Raw genomic sequence first — 21,086 nt, forward strand, 5'->3', positions numbered from 1 at the left:
CTCCCCAGGGAAAATGTTCACCTGATATGGTGAACAGCCCCCTAATCCCTTCACAAGTTGCCGGTCATCCCGCCCTGCAACCCAGGTTGCGAGACATGAGATCCACCTACTGTTACAGGACTCTAGGGGACTCCATGCAAGTCTACAGGGAGTTGTGGGAGGAAAAGTATATATGTATGTATATAAAGCATAAGCAATGGTTCTGATTTAAGCAGTGAAATAAATATATATATATATATATATCTATGTATCTATATATATATATATATATATATATATATATATATATATAGCCTAAACGGTATCTGAATGACAGGTCCACAGTGAAAAGGTCAACAAGCAATAGGTCGACACCAAATGGTTGACATACGTATGGTCAGCGTGGTCAAAAGGGGGGTCTTTTTTACATTTTTTTTATTTTCAGGACTTTTTCAAACTTTACCATCCATGTGGACTATGATTGGGAATAGAAGCCTTGTCTGAAGCATGACGAGCAAAGTGAGCCATGCAAGGGGACACGGTGCACTAATTGTGGCTCCATGTGCTGAAAGGAAAATGTTCACACCAAAAAAAATAAGAAAGTCCTGTCGACCTTTTCATGTGTCGGCCATTTCCATATCGACCTGTTGAGTCTGTCAGCCTTTTGACCACGTTGACCTTGTGCGTGTCGACCTTCAGACTGTTGACCCATTGATCCATTATCATATTTCGCTGCTTGCATCATAGTCATTGTTTATGCTTTATATATATTTCACTGCTTATATCACGCCTATTGCTTATACTTTATATATATTTCACTATTCTATCATAGCCATTGTTTGGACTGGTATATAAAACATAAACAATGACTATGATACAAGCAGTGAAATATACATAAAGCATATCAATGACTTTGATACAAGCAGTGACATGAATGTGTATATATATATATATATAAAAAGCATATGCAATAGGCATGATACAAGCAGTGAAATAAGTGAAATATATACAGTATAAAAGCATAATAGGCATGATACAAGCAGTGAAATAAGTGAAGTATATACAGTATAAAGCATAATAGGCATGATACAAGCAGTGAAATAAGTGAAGTATATACAGTATAAAGCATAATAGGCATGATACAAGCAGTGAAATAAGTGAAATATATACAGTATAAAGCATAATAGGCATGATACAAGCAGTGAAATAAGTGAAATATATACAGTATAAAGCATAATAGGCATGATACAAGCAGTGAAATAAGTGAAGTATATACAGTATAAAGCATAATAGGCATGATACAAGCAGTGAAATAAGTGAAGTATATACAGTATAAAGCATAATAGGCATGATACAAGCAGTGAAATAAGTGAAATATATATACAGTGTAAAGCATAATAGGCATGATGCAAGCAGTGAAATAAGTGAAGTATATACAGTATAAAGCATAATAGGCATGATACAAGCAGTGAAATAAGTGACATATATACAGTGTAAAGCATAATAGGCATGATACAAGCAGTGAAATAAGTGAAATATATATACAGTATAAAGCATAATAGGCATGATACAAGCAGTGAAATAAGTGAAGTATATACAGTATAAAGCATAATAGGCATGATACAAGCAGTAAAATAAGTGAAGTATATACAGTATAAAGCATAATAGGCATGATACAAGCAGTGAAATAAGTGAAGTATATACAGTATAAAGCATAATAGGCATGATACAAGCAGTGAAATAAGTGAAGTATATACAGTATAAAGCATAATAGGCATGATACAAGCAGTGAAATAAGTGAAGTATATACAGTATAAAGCATAATAGGCATGATACAAGCAGTGAAATAAGTGAAATATATACAGTGTAAAGCATAATAGGCATGATACAAGCAGTGAAATAAGTGAAGTATATACAGTGTAAAGCATAATAGGCATGATACAAGCAGTGAAATAAGTGAAATATATACAGTGTAAAGCATAATAGGCATGATACAAGCAGTGAAATAAGTGAAATATATACAGTGTAAAGCATACTAGGCATGATACAAGCAGTGAAATAAATGAAGTATATACAGTATAAAGCATAATAGGCATGATACAAGCAGTGAAATAAGTGAAGTATATACAGTATAAAGCATAATAGGCAGTGGCGTAACTAGAAATTTTTCTCCCCCAAGCCAAAAAATTCTTCGGCGCCCCCCCCCCCCATAATTGGCACTAGGAAAGGGACAAACATGTGCGCGCCGAAGGTGCGCGGCGCCAAAAAGGGGCGTGGTTTTGTTTAAATGGGCGCAGCTTCGCATAAAGAGGCGTGGCATTGCAGGAATAGACTACCTTATACCCCAGTTTTGCAACCTGCACGCCCAGACGTTAGCCACCACAGGAAAGAAAAATAATCCTGATTCATGCCCCTTCCATTATTTGTCATTTTTCCTCCTTATAGTAATGCCCAGTATACATTATGCCACATACTGCAAAGGCCCTCAGACATTATGCCACACACAATAATGCACATGACACAATATGCACACACCGTAATGCCCCCGACACATTATGCCACACACCGTAATGTCTGTGACACATTATGACAGGAATCGCAATGCCCGTTATACATTATGCTACACACTGCAATGCCCCTGATACATTATAGCACATACCACAATGCCCATGATATAGTATACCACACACCGCAATGTCCGTGATACATTATGACACAATAGACTCTCGCACAATAAGACTCTCCTCTAGTCTCCAAACCTTTAAACGTTCTCTGAAAACTCATCTCTTCAGACAAGCCTACCAAATTTCAGACCCACACACATAACCTTCACAGCTTCCCTATCAAGTTACATCCCCTCTGTACAGTCCACATAAACTCACATTTTGTCTTCCAACATTGCTGGGTGATCATATCATATACAACCCATTAAGAACCTAGCAACCTGGGGAACCATTATGTGACAGGTAGCATCTATCCTTGTGTATCAATGCCTATTTCCCTATAGATTGTAAGCTTGCGAGCAGGGCCTTCCTACCTCTGTCTGTCTGTCTTTGCCCAGTTTTGTTCTATAATTGTTGTTCTAATTGTAAAGCGCAACGGAATATGCTGCGCTATATAAGAAACTGCTAATAATAATAATAATAATAATAATGACACACACCGCAATGTCCGTGATACATTATGACACACACTGCAATGAACCTGAGACATTATACCACATACCACAATGCCCATGATATAGTATACCACACACCGCAATGTTCGTGATACATTATGACACACACCGCAATGCCCGTTATACATTATGCCACACTGCAATGACCCTGAGACATTATACCACATACCACAATGCCCGTGATATAGTATACAGACACCGTAATGCCTGACACATTATGCCACACACCGCAATGCCCATTATACATTATGCCACACACTGCAATGACCCTGAGACATTATACCACATACCACAATGCCCGTGATCTAGTATACCATACACCGTAATGCCTGTGACACATACCGCAATGCCCGTTATACCCTATGCCACACTGCAATGCCCGAGACATTATACCACATACCACAATGCCCGTGATATAGTTTGCCACACACCGTAATGCCTGTGACACATTCTGACACACACCGCAATGTCCGTGATACATTATGCCACACACCGTAATGCCCATTACACATTAAGTCCTACATTAAGGCTTCTAATTACTTTTAAATTACCTGCTCGTTGCCAGGGGTTTCATGCTCTTGGTTCCATGCACGGTGCCAGGGGTTTTCATGCTCAGGGTGTCATGCTCGTTGCCAGGTGTTTCATGCACTCGGTGTCATGCTTGTTGCCAGGGGTTTCATGCACTGGGTGTCATGCTCATTGCTAGGGGGTAGTGCTTGTTGCTAGGGCTGTGCTCCCAGTGCCACATATGTCCTCAGTGCCAGATATTCCCCCACGGTGCCAGGTACTCACATGCCCCCAGTGCCAAATATAGCCTCTCCCCCCAGTGCCACATATGCCCCCAGTGCCAGATATTCCCCCACAATGCCAGGTGCTCACGTGCCCCCAGTGCCAAATATAGCCCCCCATGTGCCAGGTACACATACAGTGCCATATGTGCCCCCTCAGTGCCCCCCCAGTGCCATATATGCCCCCTCAGTGCCTCCCCAGTGCCATATATGCCCCCTCAGTGCCCCCCAGTGCCATATATGCCCCCTCAGTACCCCCCAGTGCCATATATGCCCCCTCAGTGCCCCACCAGTGCCATATATGCCCCCTCAGTGCCATATATGACCCCTCTGTGCCCCCCCAGTACCATATATGCCCCCTCAGTGCCCCCAGTGCCATATATGCCCCCTCAGTGCCATATATGCCCCTCAGTGCCACGCCAGTGCCATATATGCCCCCTCAGGCCATATATGCCCCCTCAGTGCCCCCCCCCCTGTTCCATATATGCCCCCTCAGTGCCCCCCCAGTGCCATATATGCATACCTCCCGCAGTGTCCCGCGATGGGGGGGGGGCAGTTGGGAGGCTCCTACAGTCACTGCTCTGCATAGCAGAGCAGTAGTGAATAGACGCTGTGCGCATGCGCACAGCGTCTATTCAGCGCAGACAGTGGGAGAGAGGGCATGCCAGCAGCTCACAGAGCGCTGGGCATGCCCCTCAGTGACGAAACGGGGGCGTGGCCGCGATCGCGGGTCCTCCGCGAAGCCACGCCCCCTTTTCATAGGGCACGCCCCCCGACACGCCGGAGACTCAGAGGGACACAGGAGAGGCGCACGCTGTGCCCTCCGTGTCCCTACTTCACAGCGGGGGGCTAGTGACAACAGATTGACATGCGGACGTTCGTCCGCATGTCAATCTGCTCTAAATCAGTGGCGGCGCCCCCGCAGCCCCTCGCCCCCAAGCCACCGCGAGGGCTGCGGGGGCAGTAGTTACGCCACTGATAATAGGCATGATACAAGCAGTGAAATATATACAGTGTAAAGCATAATAGGCATGATACAAGCAGTGAAATAAGTGAAATATATATACAGTATAAAGCATAATAGGCATGATACAAGCAGTGAAATAAGTGAAGTATATACAGTATAAAGCATAATAGGCATGATACAAGCAGTAAAATAAGTGAAGTATATACAGTATAAAGCATAATAGGCATGATACAAGCAGTGAAATAAGTGAAGTATATACAGTATAAAGCATAATAGGCATGATACAAGCAGTGAAATAAGTGAAGTATATACAGGGGTTCACTACGGCTGGCCGGCGGTCGGGCTCCCGGCGACCAGCATCCCGGCGCCGGGAGCCCGACCGCCGGCTTACCGACAGCTTGGCGAGCGCAAATGAGCCCCTTGCGGGCTCGCTGCGCTCGCCACGTTACGGGCACGGTGGCGCGCTACGCGCGCCACACTATTCTATTCTCCCTCTATGGGGGTCGTGGACCCCCACGAGGGAAAATAATTGTCGGTATTCCGGCTGTCGGGCTCCCGGCGCCGGTATACTGAGCGCCGGGAGCCCGACCGCCGGCAAACAGAAGACCACCCATATACAGAATAAAGCATAATAGGCATGATACAAGCAGTGAAATAAGTGAAATATATACAGTATAAAGCATAATAGGCATGATACAAGCAGTGAAATAAGTGAAGTATATACAGTGTAAAGCATAATAGGCATGATACAAGCAGTGAAATAAGTGAAATATATACAGTGTAAAGCATAATAGGCATGATACAAGCAGTGAAATAAGTGAAATATATACAGTGTAAAGCATAATAGGCATGATACAAGCAGTGAAATATATACAGTATAAAGCATAATAGGCATGATACAAGCAGTGAAATATATACAGTGTAAAGCATAATAGGCATGATACAAGCAGTGAAATAAGTGAAATATATACAGTGTAAAGCATAATAGGCATGATACAAGCAGTGAAATAAGTGACGTATATACAGTATAAAGCACAATAGGCATGATACAAGCAGTGAAATAAGTCAAGTATATACAGTATAAAGCATAATAGGCATGATACAAGCAGTGAAATAAGTGAAGTATATACAGTATAAAGCATAATAGGCATGATACAAGCAGTGAAATAAGTGAAGTATATACAGTATAAAGCATAATAGGCATGATACAAGCAGTGAAATAAGTGAAGTATATACAGTATAAAGCATAATAGGCATGATACAAGCAGTGAAATAAGTGAAGTATATACAGTGTAAAGCATAATAGGCATGATACAAGCAGTGAAATAAGTGAAATATATACAGTATAAAGCATAATAGGCATGATACAAGCAGTGAAATAAGTGAAATATATACAGTGTAAAGCATAATAGGCATGATACAAGCAGTGAAATAAGTGACGTATATACAGTATAAAGCATAATAGGCATGATACAAGCAGTGAAATAAGTCAAGTATATACAGTATAAAGCATAATAGGCATGATACAAGCAGTGAAATAAGTGAAGTATATACAGTATAAAGCATAATAGGCATGATACAAGCAGTGAAATAAGTGAAGTATATACAGTATAAAGCATAATAGGCATGATACAAGCAGTGAAATAAGTGAAGTATATACAGTATAAAGCATAATAGGCATGATACAAGCAGTGAAATAAGTGAAGTATATACAGTATAAAGCATGAGCAGTAGTTATGATCTACTGTAAACAGTGAAATAGATATAAAGTTATGATAAAAGTAGTGAAGTAAACCTAAAGCAAAGCTGAGGAACGCAGTATTCAAAATAAATAAAAAGTATTCTAGAACAAGTTGACACAAATTAAGAATAAGGAAGATGTTTTGTTTACAGAAAAGGTGTTCGTCCCACCTCGACCACCTTACAATTATATGGAATTCAGATATTTATTTTTTTCATGAAGGAAGATTTGTTTGTCTGGTTTATTTCTCGTAGATATAATACAGTACAATAATTTCATAAAACATGGCATTAAACATATGGTTATTCCTTCACATTTCCACTACTAAATATTTCAATGTTAATATTTACATTTTTCTTGATTTTTAGAAAATGCAGCACCTGGTGTAAGATGTTGTCTGGTATTTGAACATCTTCTTATCGTGTTCATTTTTCTTTCAGTTAATTTCGACCACTTTCAAATTCTACGAGCTATTGGAAAGGGGAGTTTCGGAAAGGTAAGACAATTTCTTTTAAAGGTAAACTCTTTCTGCAACTCATGTCCTTCTCCGTCACTTCATCACGCTGACAATATATAGGGGTATATGCAATAGCGGGCGAATCGCGGCATTAGATCCGCCTCTGTATGATTCGCCCGCTATCGCCAGCTGCAGCCCTGTCGCCGGGACCCTGGTTTCACTATATTCAATGTGAAACTGATTCGCCCCTCCCGCAGGCGGATTCCGGCCAATCGGCGAGCAGTGGGCGTACTGAATTCGCCTTCCTGCCCAATAGCTAGGAACGGTAAAATCAGAAAAAAAAATGGCGTGGGGTCCCCCCTCCAAAGCATAACCAGCCTCGGGCTCATTGAGCTGGTCCTGGTTCTAAAAATACAGGGAAAAAATTGACAGGGGATCCCCCGTATTTTTAAAACCAGCACCGGGCTCTGCGCCTGATGCTGGTGCCAAAAATACGGGGGACAAAACGAGTAGGGGTCCCCCGTATTTTTAACACCAGCATCGGGCTCCACTAGCTGGACAGATAATGCCACAGCCGGGGGTCACTTTTATGCCGTGCCCTGCGGCCGTGGCATCAAATATCCAACTAGTCACCCCTGGCCGGGGTACCCTGGGGGAGTGGGGACCCCTTCAATCAAGGGGTCCCCCCCCCCCAGCCACCCAAGGGCCAGGGGTGAAGCCCGAGGCTGTCCCCCCCCATCCAATGGGCTGCGGATGGGAGGGCTGATAGCCTTTGTGTAAAAAAAAATATTGTTTTTTCCATTAGTACTACAAGTCCCAGCAAGCCTCCCCCGCAAGCTGGTACTTGGAGAACCACAAGTACCAGCATGCGGGAGAAAAACGGGCCCGCTGGTACCTGTAGTACTACTGGGGAAAAAATACCCAAATAAAAACAGGACACACACACCTTGATAGTACAACTTTATTTCATACGCCGACACACACATACTTACCTGTGTTGACACGCCGACTGCAACGATCTCCGACGATCCGAGGGTACCTGTCAAAAAAATTATACTCACCTTCCAGCGTCCAGAGGTCCAGAGGTAAATCCACGTACTTTGTTAAAAAAACAAACCGAACACGAGCCATACCGGACTGAAAGGGGTCCCATGTTGACACATGAGACCCCTCTCCCGAATGCCGGGACATCACGTGACTCCTGTCACTGATGTCCCTTCAGCCAATCAGGAAGCGCTACTTCCGTGGCGCTCAGCTGATTGGCTGGACGCCGTCAGTACTCTGACAGCGCCTCGCAAAGCCTCTCCATTACTTTCAATGGTGGGAACTTAGCGGCTAGCGGTGGGGTCACCCGCCGGTCAGCCGCTGACCGGCGGGTGACCTCACCGCTAGCCGCTAAGTTCCCACCATTGAATATAATGGAGGGAGCTGTGCGACGCGCTGTCACAGCGATCAGCCAATCAGCTGAGCGCAACGAAGTTGCGCTTCCTGATTGGCTTAGAGACCTGTCAGTGATAGCTGTCACTGACAGATCTTAATCGTGGAAAGGTGTCCCATGTGTCAGCATGGGACACCTTTCAGTCCGTTTTTGGTGCGGGTAAATGCGGTTTGTTTTTTTGCCAAGTACGTGGATTTATCTCTGGAGCCTGTTGAGGTGAGTATATTGAACTTTTATTTTCAGGTACCCCGGGATTCTACATGGAGAAGAGGACCGATGTCGGCGTGTGAACATAGGTAAGTATGTGTGTGTCGGTAGTGTGTAATAAAGTTTTACTGTCGACGGTGTGTGTGTCCTGTTTTTATTTGGGTATTTTTTTTCCAGTAGTACTACAGGTACCAGCGGGCCCGTTTTTCTCCCGCATGCTGGTACTTGTGGTTCTCCAAGTACCAGCTTGCGGGGGAGGCTTGCTGGGACTTGTAGTACTAATGGAAAAAACAATATCTTTTTTTTACAACAAAGGCTATCAGCCCCCCCATCCGCAGCCCATTGGATGGGGGGGGGACAGCCTCGGGCTTCACCCCTGGCCCTTGGGTGGCTGGGGGGGGGGGACCCCTTGATTGAAGGGGTCCCCACTTCCCCAGGGTACCCCGGCCAGGGGTGACTAGTTGGATATTTGATGCCACGGCCGCAGGGCACGGCATAAAAGTGACCCCCGGCTGTGGCATTATCTGTCCAGCTAGTGGAGCCCGATGCTGGTGTTAAAAATACGGGGGACCCCTACTCGTTTTGTTCCCCGTATTTTTGGCACCAGCATCAGGCGCAGAGCCCGGTGCTGGTTTTAAAAATACGGGGGATCCCCTGTCAATTTTTTCCCTGTATTTTTAGAACCAGGACCAGCTCAATGAGCCCGAGGCTGGTTATGCTTTGGAGGGGGGACCCCACGCCATTTTTTTTCCTGATTTTACCGTTCCAGCAATTAAAAAAAATAAATAAAAAAAAATATTTTAAAAAATATATAAATAATATTTGTGCCTCCCCAAAAAAAAAAAAAAAACCTAATCCCTTCTAATATAAATAGATCTACTATTCCAAAAAAAAAAAACACCAAAAAAACCATGTTTAAAATTTTTTTATTTGTTTTCACCCTCCAAAGTGTGGCGGATGGAAAATCGCGAATTTGCTGTCTAAAAGCACTGCAGGCGAATTTCCAAACTTGAATTGAATATGCTGGAGGCGAATTGCAGCATCTGTACCATTGCAGAAAAGGCGAATTCGGAAAAACGCGAATTGAGAAAAGGCGAATTTTGACGGGCCGTTTTTTTGCGAAAAATGACTGCACTGCATAGGCGAATTGATTTTTGGAGGCGAAAACGGCCCGGAATTCGCCTTTTTTGCCGATTCGCCCGCTATTGCATATACCCCTATAATATCATAAAATCGCTTTCCAGCAAATGCAGAGAGGTTAGACCAGCGACATGTCATACGGGTGTGACTGGTACTTATTTGAGGAATTCTTGCATTGACAGTCTTTTTGTGCAGTCAAGAGGGAAATAAAAGGTCATGAAATCTATTCCACCAAAATAAAAAGCCAGGAGGATTCCTCTGTGCAATGATGCAGAAAAGAGTAAAGGAAAAGGAGAGACTGTACAGTATTTCGTTCTTGAAAAGAGTCGCTAATTACAGTAGATAAATTATTAACGGTACTCACTATTTAAATGTCCAAATCCCTATTTATGTTCCCTGGTCTCTATCTTTAAATCACCTGCATAAGGAGAGAGACATAAATATAATAGCCAGAGATTTGCTGCTACCAGTGAGATCAACACTAGATTTTTTGCAACAGTTATGGGCCATACACACTTTGCGATCCGCCGCCGAGCTGCCCTACGGTGGATATGGCCGACGGGCGACCCGGCGGCAGGGGGGGGGGGGACAGTGACGGGGGGAGTGAAGTTTCTTCACTCCACTCGTCACCCGGCTCCATAGCAGTGCAGGCAAATATCGACGAGATCGTCCATATCGCCCTGCATGCACAAGCGACGGGGCACCAGCGATGAACGAGCGCGGGGCCGTGCATCGTTCATCGCTGGTGCCTCCACACTGAAAGATATGATTGATCTCGTTCATTAATTAACGAGATCGTTCATATCTTTCAGTATTATCGCCCAGTGTGTAGGACCCATTAGTTATATGGCAAAACCAGGTTGTTGTTACCTTAAATCTAACTGCAGCTTTTAATTTAACCACTTGCCTGGCATGGTCGCATCAGATACGACTATGCCTACAAGTGCCCTATCTGACCTGGTCTCACAGGATGCCACCAGTCAGATAAGTGTTAGCAGTGGCATGGAAGAGAATCTTCCCTCCCCTGCTGCTCTCAGAGGGACTGGAAGGTCCCTCTGCCTTCCAGCAGCCAGCTCCCAGTGTTGCCGTGCTGCTGATCACTGCTGATCGGTCAGCACGGCAGGATTCCCCCCCTCCAGCGGCTGCAGACAATAGCAGCCACTGGAAAGTGTAAATCATCGCCCCCAAGCCCCCGCTGTGTACCTGGCAGAGATGCTCGCGATGTTACTGATGGTCCGGTTGTCGCGATGTTCCCGATCGATGTTCTGCTGTTTGGAAAAAATATATATATATATTTTTTATTTATTTTTTAAACTAAAATCATTTTGGATAGGGTTAAATTCATGTTCTTCACCTAATACACTCATAAAAGAAAAAAAAGTCTTGTAGGCCCAAGACTTTGACACATCTAAGCACCTTAGTGCCCCTCATAATATTATGGTCATACCCAGGGCCACCAAGAGGACCGGATACTAATTACCCAGGCTTGTTGGTGTTAGGTTCCTGGTGCTCAGAACAAGGGAGATGTTATGAAGCGAGTCCAGAGCACCAGGACGGAATGCTGGGAAAGGGGAATGGAAAGGGAATAGCCCCTGGCGCCCTATCTCCGTTGTCTCACCCGTGCTGTCAGTACACTCTTGCGAGACTATGGTTGCTTGAGCCCATGGCAGCCGCGTTTGAAGGGCGGATTACGTCTGCCCAACTTCGATGCCCCCTCAGGTCTTAATGAGAGACAAAGAGTGAACCGAGACAGGGTGATAACAAGGGGCCCTCTGACTAAACAACAAGGCCAGGGGCTACTAACAAACCTAAAACCAAAGTATGTGCGGCTTGCCACCAAAGGAAAAGAACAACAAAGGAAATGCTGACCACACACCGACACAATACTCGTGTACCGGCGGTGACAGCATAAGCAGAACCCTCTGCAAAACACCAGTGACAGAAATAATAAGGGAATACAGCGGCCTACGCCAACGGACGCGGCCGTGCCGCTACTCACGGAACCGGTACGAATACTGACAAACGGACAGGAACTTCCAATGCTGCTGACACAGACTCTCAGAACTGGAGGACAGGCAGAATCCCAAACGACAGACCGGTGGACACCAAGAAGCCAGAAACTTGCACAGGCAAAGGTACTGGACCTCAGGACAGGAACGCCTCACGGCAGGACACGGGATCAGACATAGGAATCGACACAGGAAGCTCAGGAACTAGCAGGAACCAAGCTCAGAACTCAAGCAGACTGAAAACCCAGGAATATCACCAGCATCTGTGAATTGCAAACAGCCAGCATATAACAGAGAGGCCTAATTAATAATCCCATGCAGCTGCCTTGTTGCATGATTTCAAACTGACCAGATGCAATTAGCAGCCAGGTGAGGCTGAACACAAGGGAACAAGCTGCAATTACACAGACTCACCAGCGGCAGCAGACAAGAGTATTCTAAAACAGAGCAACAGGAAATCCTGGCATGCAAGACAACTTTATAAACATAAAATAGGAATGAACCACTACCTGTGGTTCATAACAGTATCCCCTCCTTAAGGGTGAGCTCCGAGCACCCCATGACACCTACGGGGAACATAAACAGAAGTAAAACATGAAATACAGAACAAAACTGCAAAACAGGAATGAGCCACAGCCGTGGCTCATAACATCACCCCCCCCTTGAGGAGGGGTCAAAAGACCCCAAAATTCAGACTATCCAGAACAAGGGATACAAAAAAAAAAAAAAACCTGACACACTGGTCTAACAGACAAGAAAACAAAAAAAAAACAAGTTGTAGCAACAACTTGTAACAGTGCCCTCCCCTTGATGGTGGCCACTGGACACAAGACAAGGAAAAAAAAAATCTTTTTTTTTTTTTTTTTTAAATCAAGGCAAGAGTCAAAAAATTATTTCTTTTTCTTCTTCTTCTTTTTACAAAGCTCTTTAGGTCTGACCAAGGTAATTCCCCAAACATTGTCTGAGCTGATGGTACCACCCAGCAAGGCTGCGTTCAAATCAGAGACAGGTTTCTTACCCTTGGGAGCTGAACTTTCTGGCAAAGTACTATTATTAGAAGAAGAAGTCAGAAAAGCACATCCTGCAGTCAAAACAACGGGCTGAGACTCTTGTGCTGAGTTTGCAGTATTTGGTGGACTCTCAGCAGACAAGACGGCTGACCTAGATGAACCTGAATCAATTTCTTTGGAACCATATCTTTTAATAATTGCATCACTGAATGCTGGGGGATCCTGAAGAATGGGATCTTCAGCTTTCATTAAGCTGGTCGCCCACTCAAAAGGCTCTCCTCTAAAAGAATAAATCAGATAGAGCACAAGGTTCTCTGGAGTGATGCCCAGAAATGGTCTAGACAACATAATAATGTAATAGTGTTTGTAAAGCGCCAGAAATTGGGCTAAGTCCCCATCAAAGATTATGGATGTTGAGATATCAGAGTCAGGATCTGTTTCCTTCTCATCTGACTGACTGGAGTGCTTTGCTAGGACCTGGTCACTATTGACCTTACTCGAGGCTGAGACTCTCTGAACCCCACCCGGGGCTGAGACTTTCTGAACCCCACCCGGGGCAGTGACTTTCTGAACCCCACCCGGGGCAGTGACTTTCTGAACCCCACCCGGGGCAGTGACTTTCTGAACCCCACCCGGGGCAGTGACTTTCTGAACCCCACCCGGGGCAGTGGCCTCCGGGAACCCCGCCGGGGCAGTGGCCTCCGGGAACCCCGCCGGGGCAGTGGCCTCCGGGAACCCCGCCGGGGCAGTGGCCTCCGGGAACCCCGCCGGGGCCAGCACCTCAGATTCTTTTACTGGGACCGGGCCGTTGGCGTCCCTGACTGGGATCGGGCCATCGGCCTCCCTCTCTGAGTCGATAATTATCGAAAGTTCTCCCGGGACTTTTGCTGAAGCAATAACTTTCAGATCCTCCACTAATGCTATGCTTCTTAAGTTCTTTCCTGGGGAAGCGACTTCTAGACCCTTCTTTGGGGCTGCGTCTCTCGAGACCCCACTTGGGGATATTACTTCAAAGATCCCTTCTGGGGTTTTGCTTCTCGAGTTCCCTTCAAGAACTATGGTTTTAGAGACCCTTTCTTGGGTTGCGCTTTTCAAGTCCCTACCTGGGGTGACAGCTTCTGAGACCCCTTCCGGTATGGACACCTGAACTAAAATATTTGATGTCCCTCTATAAGCTAGGGCATCGGGTACCGCTCCAGCACTCTGGGCATCGGGTACCGCTCCAGCACTCTGGGCATCGGGTACCGCTCCAGCACTCTGGGCATCGGGTACCGCTCCAGCACTCTGGGCATCGGGTACCGCTCCAGGACCCTGGGCATCGGGTACCGCTCCAGGACCCTGGGCTACGGGTACCGCTCCAGGACCCTGGGCTACGGGCACCACTCCAGGACCCTGGGCTACGGGCACCACTCCAGGACCCTGGGCTACGGGCACCACTCCAGGACCCTGGGCTACGGGCACCACTCCAGGACCCTGGGCTACGGGCACCACTCCAGGACCCTGGGCTACGGGCACCACTCCAGGGGCTTGCAACTCCGCTTCCACAGGAACCTCAAGAGAGGAGAAAAACATTCTTTTTTGATTCCTGAATCTATAATGGGGCTCCCTTGCCCAAGGACCCCAATTATAGGACAGAGAGCTTTTTAGTGTGGGTTGTGTGACAAGTACCTCTGCCACAGTAGAGACAGGAGTAGGTCTTGTATCCTGACTCAACTTGGCCAGAGGGCAAGACTCGTCACCACACTTTGGCTTGCGCAACTCACAGGTCTGCAGATAGTGGCCTAAACCCCCACAATATAGGCATAAGTTTAAGTTTCTGCGACGCAGACGCTCCTCTTCTGAGAGCCTGGGCCGCAGAAAACTTTTAAACCTTTTCTCTTCAATTAAACCAGAGGATTCTCTTGTCACCATACTGTGAACAAGAGTCTCTTTAGAGATAGATGTACTCTCAACGACTTCTGGCAAAATGAGCAAGATTTTAGTCAGAAGGTTTTGCAGTTGCTTTAGGGATTGCTGCAAAACTTCTAGTCGCTCTGGTCTCAAAGCACTGAATACAGAGTTCAGGGCTGCGAGAGATGCCTGCAGGGCTTGCATAGTAGACATAGGAGGATTTAAAACTAGACAGGACAAGACAAGACAAGGCAAGGCAAGGCAAGGCAAGACTAAATTTTGCTAAACAAATCAAGACTTTTTTTTTTTTTTTTTTTTTTAAACACCGGACTGGATTCGGACTGGATTCTAAACACCGGACTGGATTCTAAACACCGGACTGGATTCTAAACACCGGATTCTATACAAGACTGGATTCTAACACCGGACTGGATTCTAACACCGGACTGGATTCTAACACCGGACTGGATTCTAAACTAGACACTGGACTGGGCCAAAAAAGAAAAAAAAAGTTTTATTTCTTTTTTGTGGTATGGCTGGTGATAATGTTAGGTTCCTGGTGCTCAGAACAAGGGAGATGTTATGAAGCGAGTCCAGAGCACCAGGACGGAATGCTGGGAAAGGGGAATGGAAAGGGAATAGCCCCTGGCGCCCTATCTCCGTTGTCTCACCCGTGCTGTCAGTACACTCTTGCGAGACTATGGTTGCTTGAGCCCATGGCAGCCGCGTTTGAAGGGCGGATTACGTCTGCCCAACTTCGATGCCCCCTCAGGTCTTAATGAGAGACAAAGAGTGAACCGAGACAGGGTGATAACAAGGGGCCCTCTGACTAAACAACAAGGCCAGGGGCTACTAACAAACCTAAAACCAAAGTATGTGCGGCTTGCCACCAAAGGAAAAGAACAACAAAGGAAATGCTGACCACACACCGACACAATACTCGTGTACCGGCGGTGACAGCATAAGCAGAACCCTCTGCAAAACACCAGTGACAGAAATAATAAGGTAATACAGCGGCCTACGCCAACGGACGCGGCCGTGCCGCTACTCACGGAACCGGTACGAATACTGACAAACGGACAGGAACTCCCAATGCTGCTGACACAGACTCTCAGAACTGGAGGACAGGCAGAATCCCAAACGACAGACCGGTGGACACCAAGAAGCCAGAAACTTGCACAGGCAAAGGTACTGGACCTCAGGACAGGAACGCCTCACGGCAGGACACGGGATCAGACATAGGAATCGACACAGGAAGCTCAGGAACTAGCAGGAACCAAGCTCAGAACTCAAGCAGACTGAAAACCCAGGAATATCACCAGCATCTGTGAATTGCAAACAGCCAGCATATAACAGAGAGGCCTAATTAATAATCCCATGCAGCTGCCTTGTTGCATGATTTCAAACTGACCAGATGCAATTAGCAGCCAGGTGAGGCTGAACACAAGGGAACAAGCTGCAATTACACAGACTCACCAGCGGCAGCAGACAAGAGTATTCTAAAACAGAGCAACAGGAAATCCTGGCATGCAAGACAACTTTATAAACATAAAATAGGAATGAACCACTACCTGTGGTTCATAACAGTTGGAGGGAAATGGCCTAGTTCCAGGTCAGCTGTTGTGGGGAAGTGCAGCCACCAGTGCCAGGAACTCTTCTTATTTTTGGCGGGGGAATAGCCACGCCTCCCCAGATCTGGCCACACCTCAGTACCCAGGCCCATGTCCACTCTCGGCAGCCCTGGTTATATATATATAAATAGAACAATATATAGTGCAGTATTGTTTTGCTTTGAATAGTATTGCCATTTTACCTGCATAAACACGACAAGAAGCAGCAGATTTTGTAAGTGGCCATTTAGAAAATTTGTCCCTAAATCTTCTTATTGGTAAAGATGCTTTCAGGTTGGTGATCCTTAGATCAATGCCAAAATGAATTTCCCCCAGCTATTTCCAGTCAAACTCACAGTTTATCCATAGTATAAGAAAATCTTAATTAGTTCTAAAATCGTCAACATTATTGTAAAATGTTAAAATTTGGTACAGTTACAATAAGAGGCAGAAGTTACAAATTCATAGTAGATAAAATCTTTATTCTGGGCCTTATTCAGGTTTGTTAGCAAACTATAAAGGCACACTAATGGGCAAAACCATATGCACTGCAGGTGGGGCAGATGTAACAGGTGCAGAGAGATTTAGATTTGGGTGGGATGTGTTTAAACTGAAATCTAAATTGCAGTGTCCAAATAAAGTAGCCACTATTTACCCTGCACAGAAACAATATAACCCACCCAAATCTAAATCTCTCTGCACATGTTACATCTGACCCACCTGCAGTGCAATGTGGTTTTGCCCATTAGTGTGCTTTTTTTGGTTTGTTAAAAAACCTGAATAACCCCCTCTGTCTGTAGTATTCAAAAAGGGCTTGAACAATGTTAATTAATAATTATTATGTTATTCCAACTGTACTGTCTTTACGACTGTTAACGCATTTCACGAGTCACTGCTCACATCATCAGAAAAGTGGTGGTTTAGGATAGCTCGGGGGTATTTTAAGCCCCTACGTTGATTATCTGACCTTTACCCAGATTGAAACATAAAATGGAATTGAACACTTTTAAAATCACAGTGGATGAATCTATATAAATCAAAGAAGACCTGGTAATTCCTATTTTAGGATTACTCTGCATCAAATGTCATAATTTCAAAGGTCAGATAGACACAGAAAAATGTTTTAACATATACAACATGAATTGTTAATAAAAGTAACAATTCTATTCAAGGGAAATAATTGAATCATTTAACAATGTTCAGAAATCAGTTAAATGAAACGAATTAGATGGTGCATCATGAAAGACTGTATATTTAGCAAATAACATATTTCACAGGGGTATCAACTATTAATAGATAGCAGATTATATATACTGATGAAAAGGTTAGTGGGTTATAAGAATAATGAACAGTTTAAGGTTCACTAAACATAATTAACATAACATAGTAACATAGTTAACGAGGTTGAAAAAAGACAAGTTGTCCATCGAGTTCAACCTTTATATTTTGATCTTATACTATTCTCTATATAACCATAGATGATAGATTAACCCATAATAACTCAAGTGAAGACCGTTTTTCGTCTTGTTGACTACTAGAATGCATAGTTTTTCTACAATACATTTTTCTAAAATACAATAATTTTAGAAGTTATATCCTTGGATATCTTTTTCGGTTAGAAATTTAACTAACCCATTTTTAAAAGAATTGATCGAGTCTGACATTACTACCTTCACTGGCAAAGAATTCCAGATCCTTACTGCCCTTATTGTGAAGAACCCCCTCCTTCGCTGGGTATGAAATTTCCTATCCTCTTACCTCAGGTGTCCGCGTGTCCTGTGTAGAGATTTCTCAATAAACAGATATTCTGCTAGCTCTATTTATTGTCCTTTTATATATTTATATATTTATAAATATTTATGATGTCCCCTCTTATAGTGTGTACACACATTGAGATCCTTGCTATGCCCGATTTTCACTTTGCGATTTCCCCTGAACTCCCTGGAGCCCAGCACCACCGATTTTGACTAACTTTTCTTGAGATATGGACTATGTGTGCTTACGATTTTGGCTTACGTGAGATTTTGGCTTATGTGAGATGTCATTGACATGTGAGATGAACTAGATAGAACACCGATCTAGCAAGGACTGACTTGCCTGCACAGTCTATCTGTTCTTGCGATACCAACCTGGCGGGACCGCGCATCGGTAATCGAATCGGGATCGCAAGTGGCATAACACCTTGCGATTTGCACTAACTTTTCTTGCGATTTTGACTATATATTTTCGAAAGAAAAAATCTCACCGTGTCTACACACCATTAGACGCCTCTTTTCTAGTGTAAACATATCTAACCTAGTACGCATTTCCTCATAATCCAGTACCTCTAACCCCATTATCAATTTTGTAGCTTGCCTCTGAACCCTTTTTAAACTCTAATATATCTTTTTTGTAGTGTGGTGCCCAGAACTGTACACAATATTCAAGATGTGGCCGTACCAATGATTTATATAGTGTTAGTATTACACTTTCATCCCTTGTCTCAATACCCCATTTTATGCATGCTAGTACCTTATTTGCCTTTGTTTCTGCAGTTTGACATTGGGTACTGTTGTTAAGTCTGTTATCAATGAGCACCCCCAAATCTTTTTCTAATACCGTCTCCCCTAACTTCTCCCCATTTAATTTGTAGGATGCATGATTATTTTTAGTCCCAAAGTGCATGACTTTACATTTATCTACATTAAACTTCATTCTCCATTTAGCTGCCCAAACTTCCAGTTTAAATAAGTTATTTTGTATGGACTCTGAATCCTATTCTGAGTTAATTACCTTACATAGCTTGGTATCATCTGCAAAAATTGACACAGTGCTTTCCAGATCTGTTCCTAGGTCATTAATAAATAAATTAAACAGTAATGGCCTGAGTACTGACTCTTGAGGTATTCCACTGAATACAGTGGCCCAATTGGAGTACATCCCATTAACAACAACTCGCTGTTCCCTGTTATCCAGCCAGTTGCTTACCTAAGTATAAATAATGTTTCCTATGCCGAGCTCTCTTAGTTTGAAACTTAGCCTCATGTAAGGCACTGTATTGAAGGCTTTAGCAAAATCTAAATAGACCACATCAACTACGTTTCCACAGTCAAGACTATCGCCCACTTTCTCATAGAAGCTAATTAAGTTAGTTTGGCATGACCTGTCCCTCACAAAACCATGCTGATTCCTATTATTATTAATCTTAATTTTGTATAGTCTCTCACGGATTACTTCCTCACTCAAAAAAGTACTTAGCAATGGTATACTATCATTACTTATGTTATTCACTACCTCCACTATCTGGTCCTCTCTAGTAAACACTGATGAAAAAAAAATCATTCAACATTTCTGCTTTTTGTTTGTCATCATTAATCAATACTCCTAATTCTCTTATTAAAGGTCTTATATTCTCTTTTTTTAATCTTACCGTTTATATACTTAAAAAACTTTACAGGGTTTGTTTTACTCTCCTTAGCTATTTGCTTTTCGTTTTCTATTTTAGCTGCTCTGATTTCTTTTTTGCATTTCTTGTTACATTCCTTGTAATAGTGGAATGACCCAGCCTTCCCATCTGATTTGAACGCTTGCCTCTTTTTATCCATTCTTCCTTAACCCTCTTATTAAGCCACATCGGTTTGTATTTAGAACTCCTGTGTTTTCTGCCCATGGGAATGAATTTATGAGTATATTTATCGAGCAAACTTTTAAAAGCATCCCACATTTCAGCAGTGTTCTTACCATGAAACAAAGTATCCCGGGTCAATGTTCATAAGTGCTTGTTTCAGCATGTCGAAATTTGCTTTTCTAAAGTTATAAGTATTTGTTGAACCCTTATAGTAATGCTTTTGGAAACTAATATCGAATGTGACCATATTATGATCACTGTTTCCCAAGCTCTCCCCTATTTAATTTGATATTATCTCTACATTATTAGTTAGCACTAGGTCCAGTACAGTCCTGAGACTAATAGGCTCCTTGATTACTTGAGACAAGTAGTGATCTTTTAGCATATTTAAGAACCTGCTTCCCCTAGCTATAACACATGATACGTTGTTCCAGTTGATGTCAGGATAATTAAAGTCCCCAATGATTAGGACCTCCCCCAGTCCAGCAGCTTTTTCGATTTGCTGCAAGAGTTGTACCTCCTCATTAGTAGCTTTTTTGTTCCTTTTTCCCCACTTGAAATTTCAACCATCAATGCCTCCACATTATCTCCAGTCCCCTCATACATAACCTCCTTTAAATACGGTTTTAAGAATGGTTTAACACAAAGACATAACCTTCTCCTCTTTTGTTAGCACTGTCCCTCCTGAAGAGAGTATGGCCCTCATTCCGAGTTGATCGCTCGCTAGCTGCTTTTAGCAGCAGTGCACACGCTAGGCCGCCGCCCTCTGGGAGTGTATCTTAGCTTAGCAGAAGTGCGAACGAAAGGAAGCAGAATTGCGCGTAAAAATTTTCATGCACTTTCTGAGCAGCTCGAAACTTACTCCTACCTTGTAATCACTGCAGATTGTTTAGTTCCTGGTTTGACGTGACAAACACGCCCTGCGTTTGGCCAGCCACTCCCCCGTTTCTTCAGCCACTCCTGCGTTTTTATCAGGCACGCCTGCGTTTTTCAGCACCCTCCCTGAAAACGCTTAGCTTCCACCCAGAAACACCCACTTCCTGTCAATCACGATCAGCAGTGCGA

At 43.9% G+C, this 21,086-nt stretch overlaps 1 protein-coding gene across 1 annotated transcript in view; it reads left to right on the forward strand.

Annotated features, from left to right (window-relative positions):
• Positions 1 to 21,086, forward strand: part of STK32B (serine/threonine kinase 32B) — a 613,395-nt gene that overhangs the window by 71,121 nt on the left and 521,188 nt on the right. The window contains exon 2 of the mRNA XM_063923372.1: positions 7,094 to 7,149. Coding sequence (XP_063779442.1) covers positions 7,094 to 7,149 — 56 coding nt within the window. The remainder of the gene's footprint in view (positions 1 to 7,093; positions 7,150 to 21,086) is intronic.

Source organism: Pseudophryne corroboree, chromosome 1 (genome assembly GCF_028390025.1).
Source record: "Pseudophryne corroboree isolate aPseCor3 chromosome 1, aPseCor3.hap2, whole genome shotgun sequence".
Taxonomy (NCBI): Eukaryota; Metazoa; Chordata; class Amphibia; order Anura; family Myobatrachidae; genus Pseudophryne; species Pseudophryne corroboree.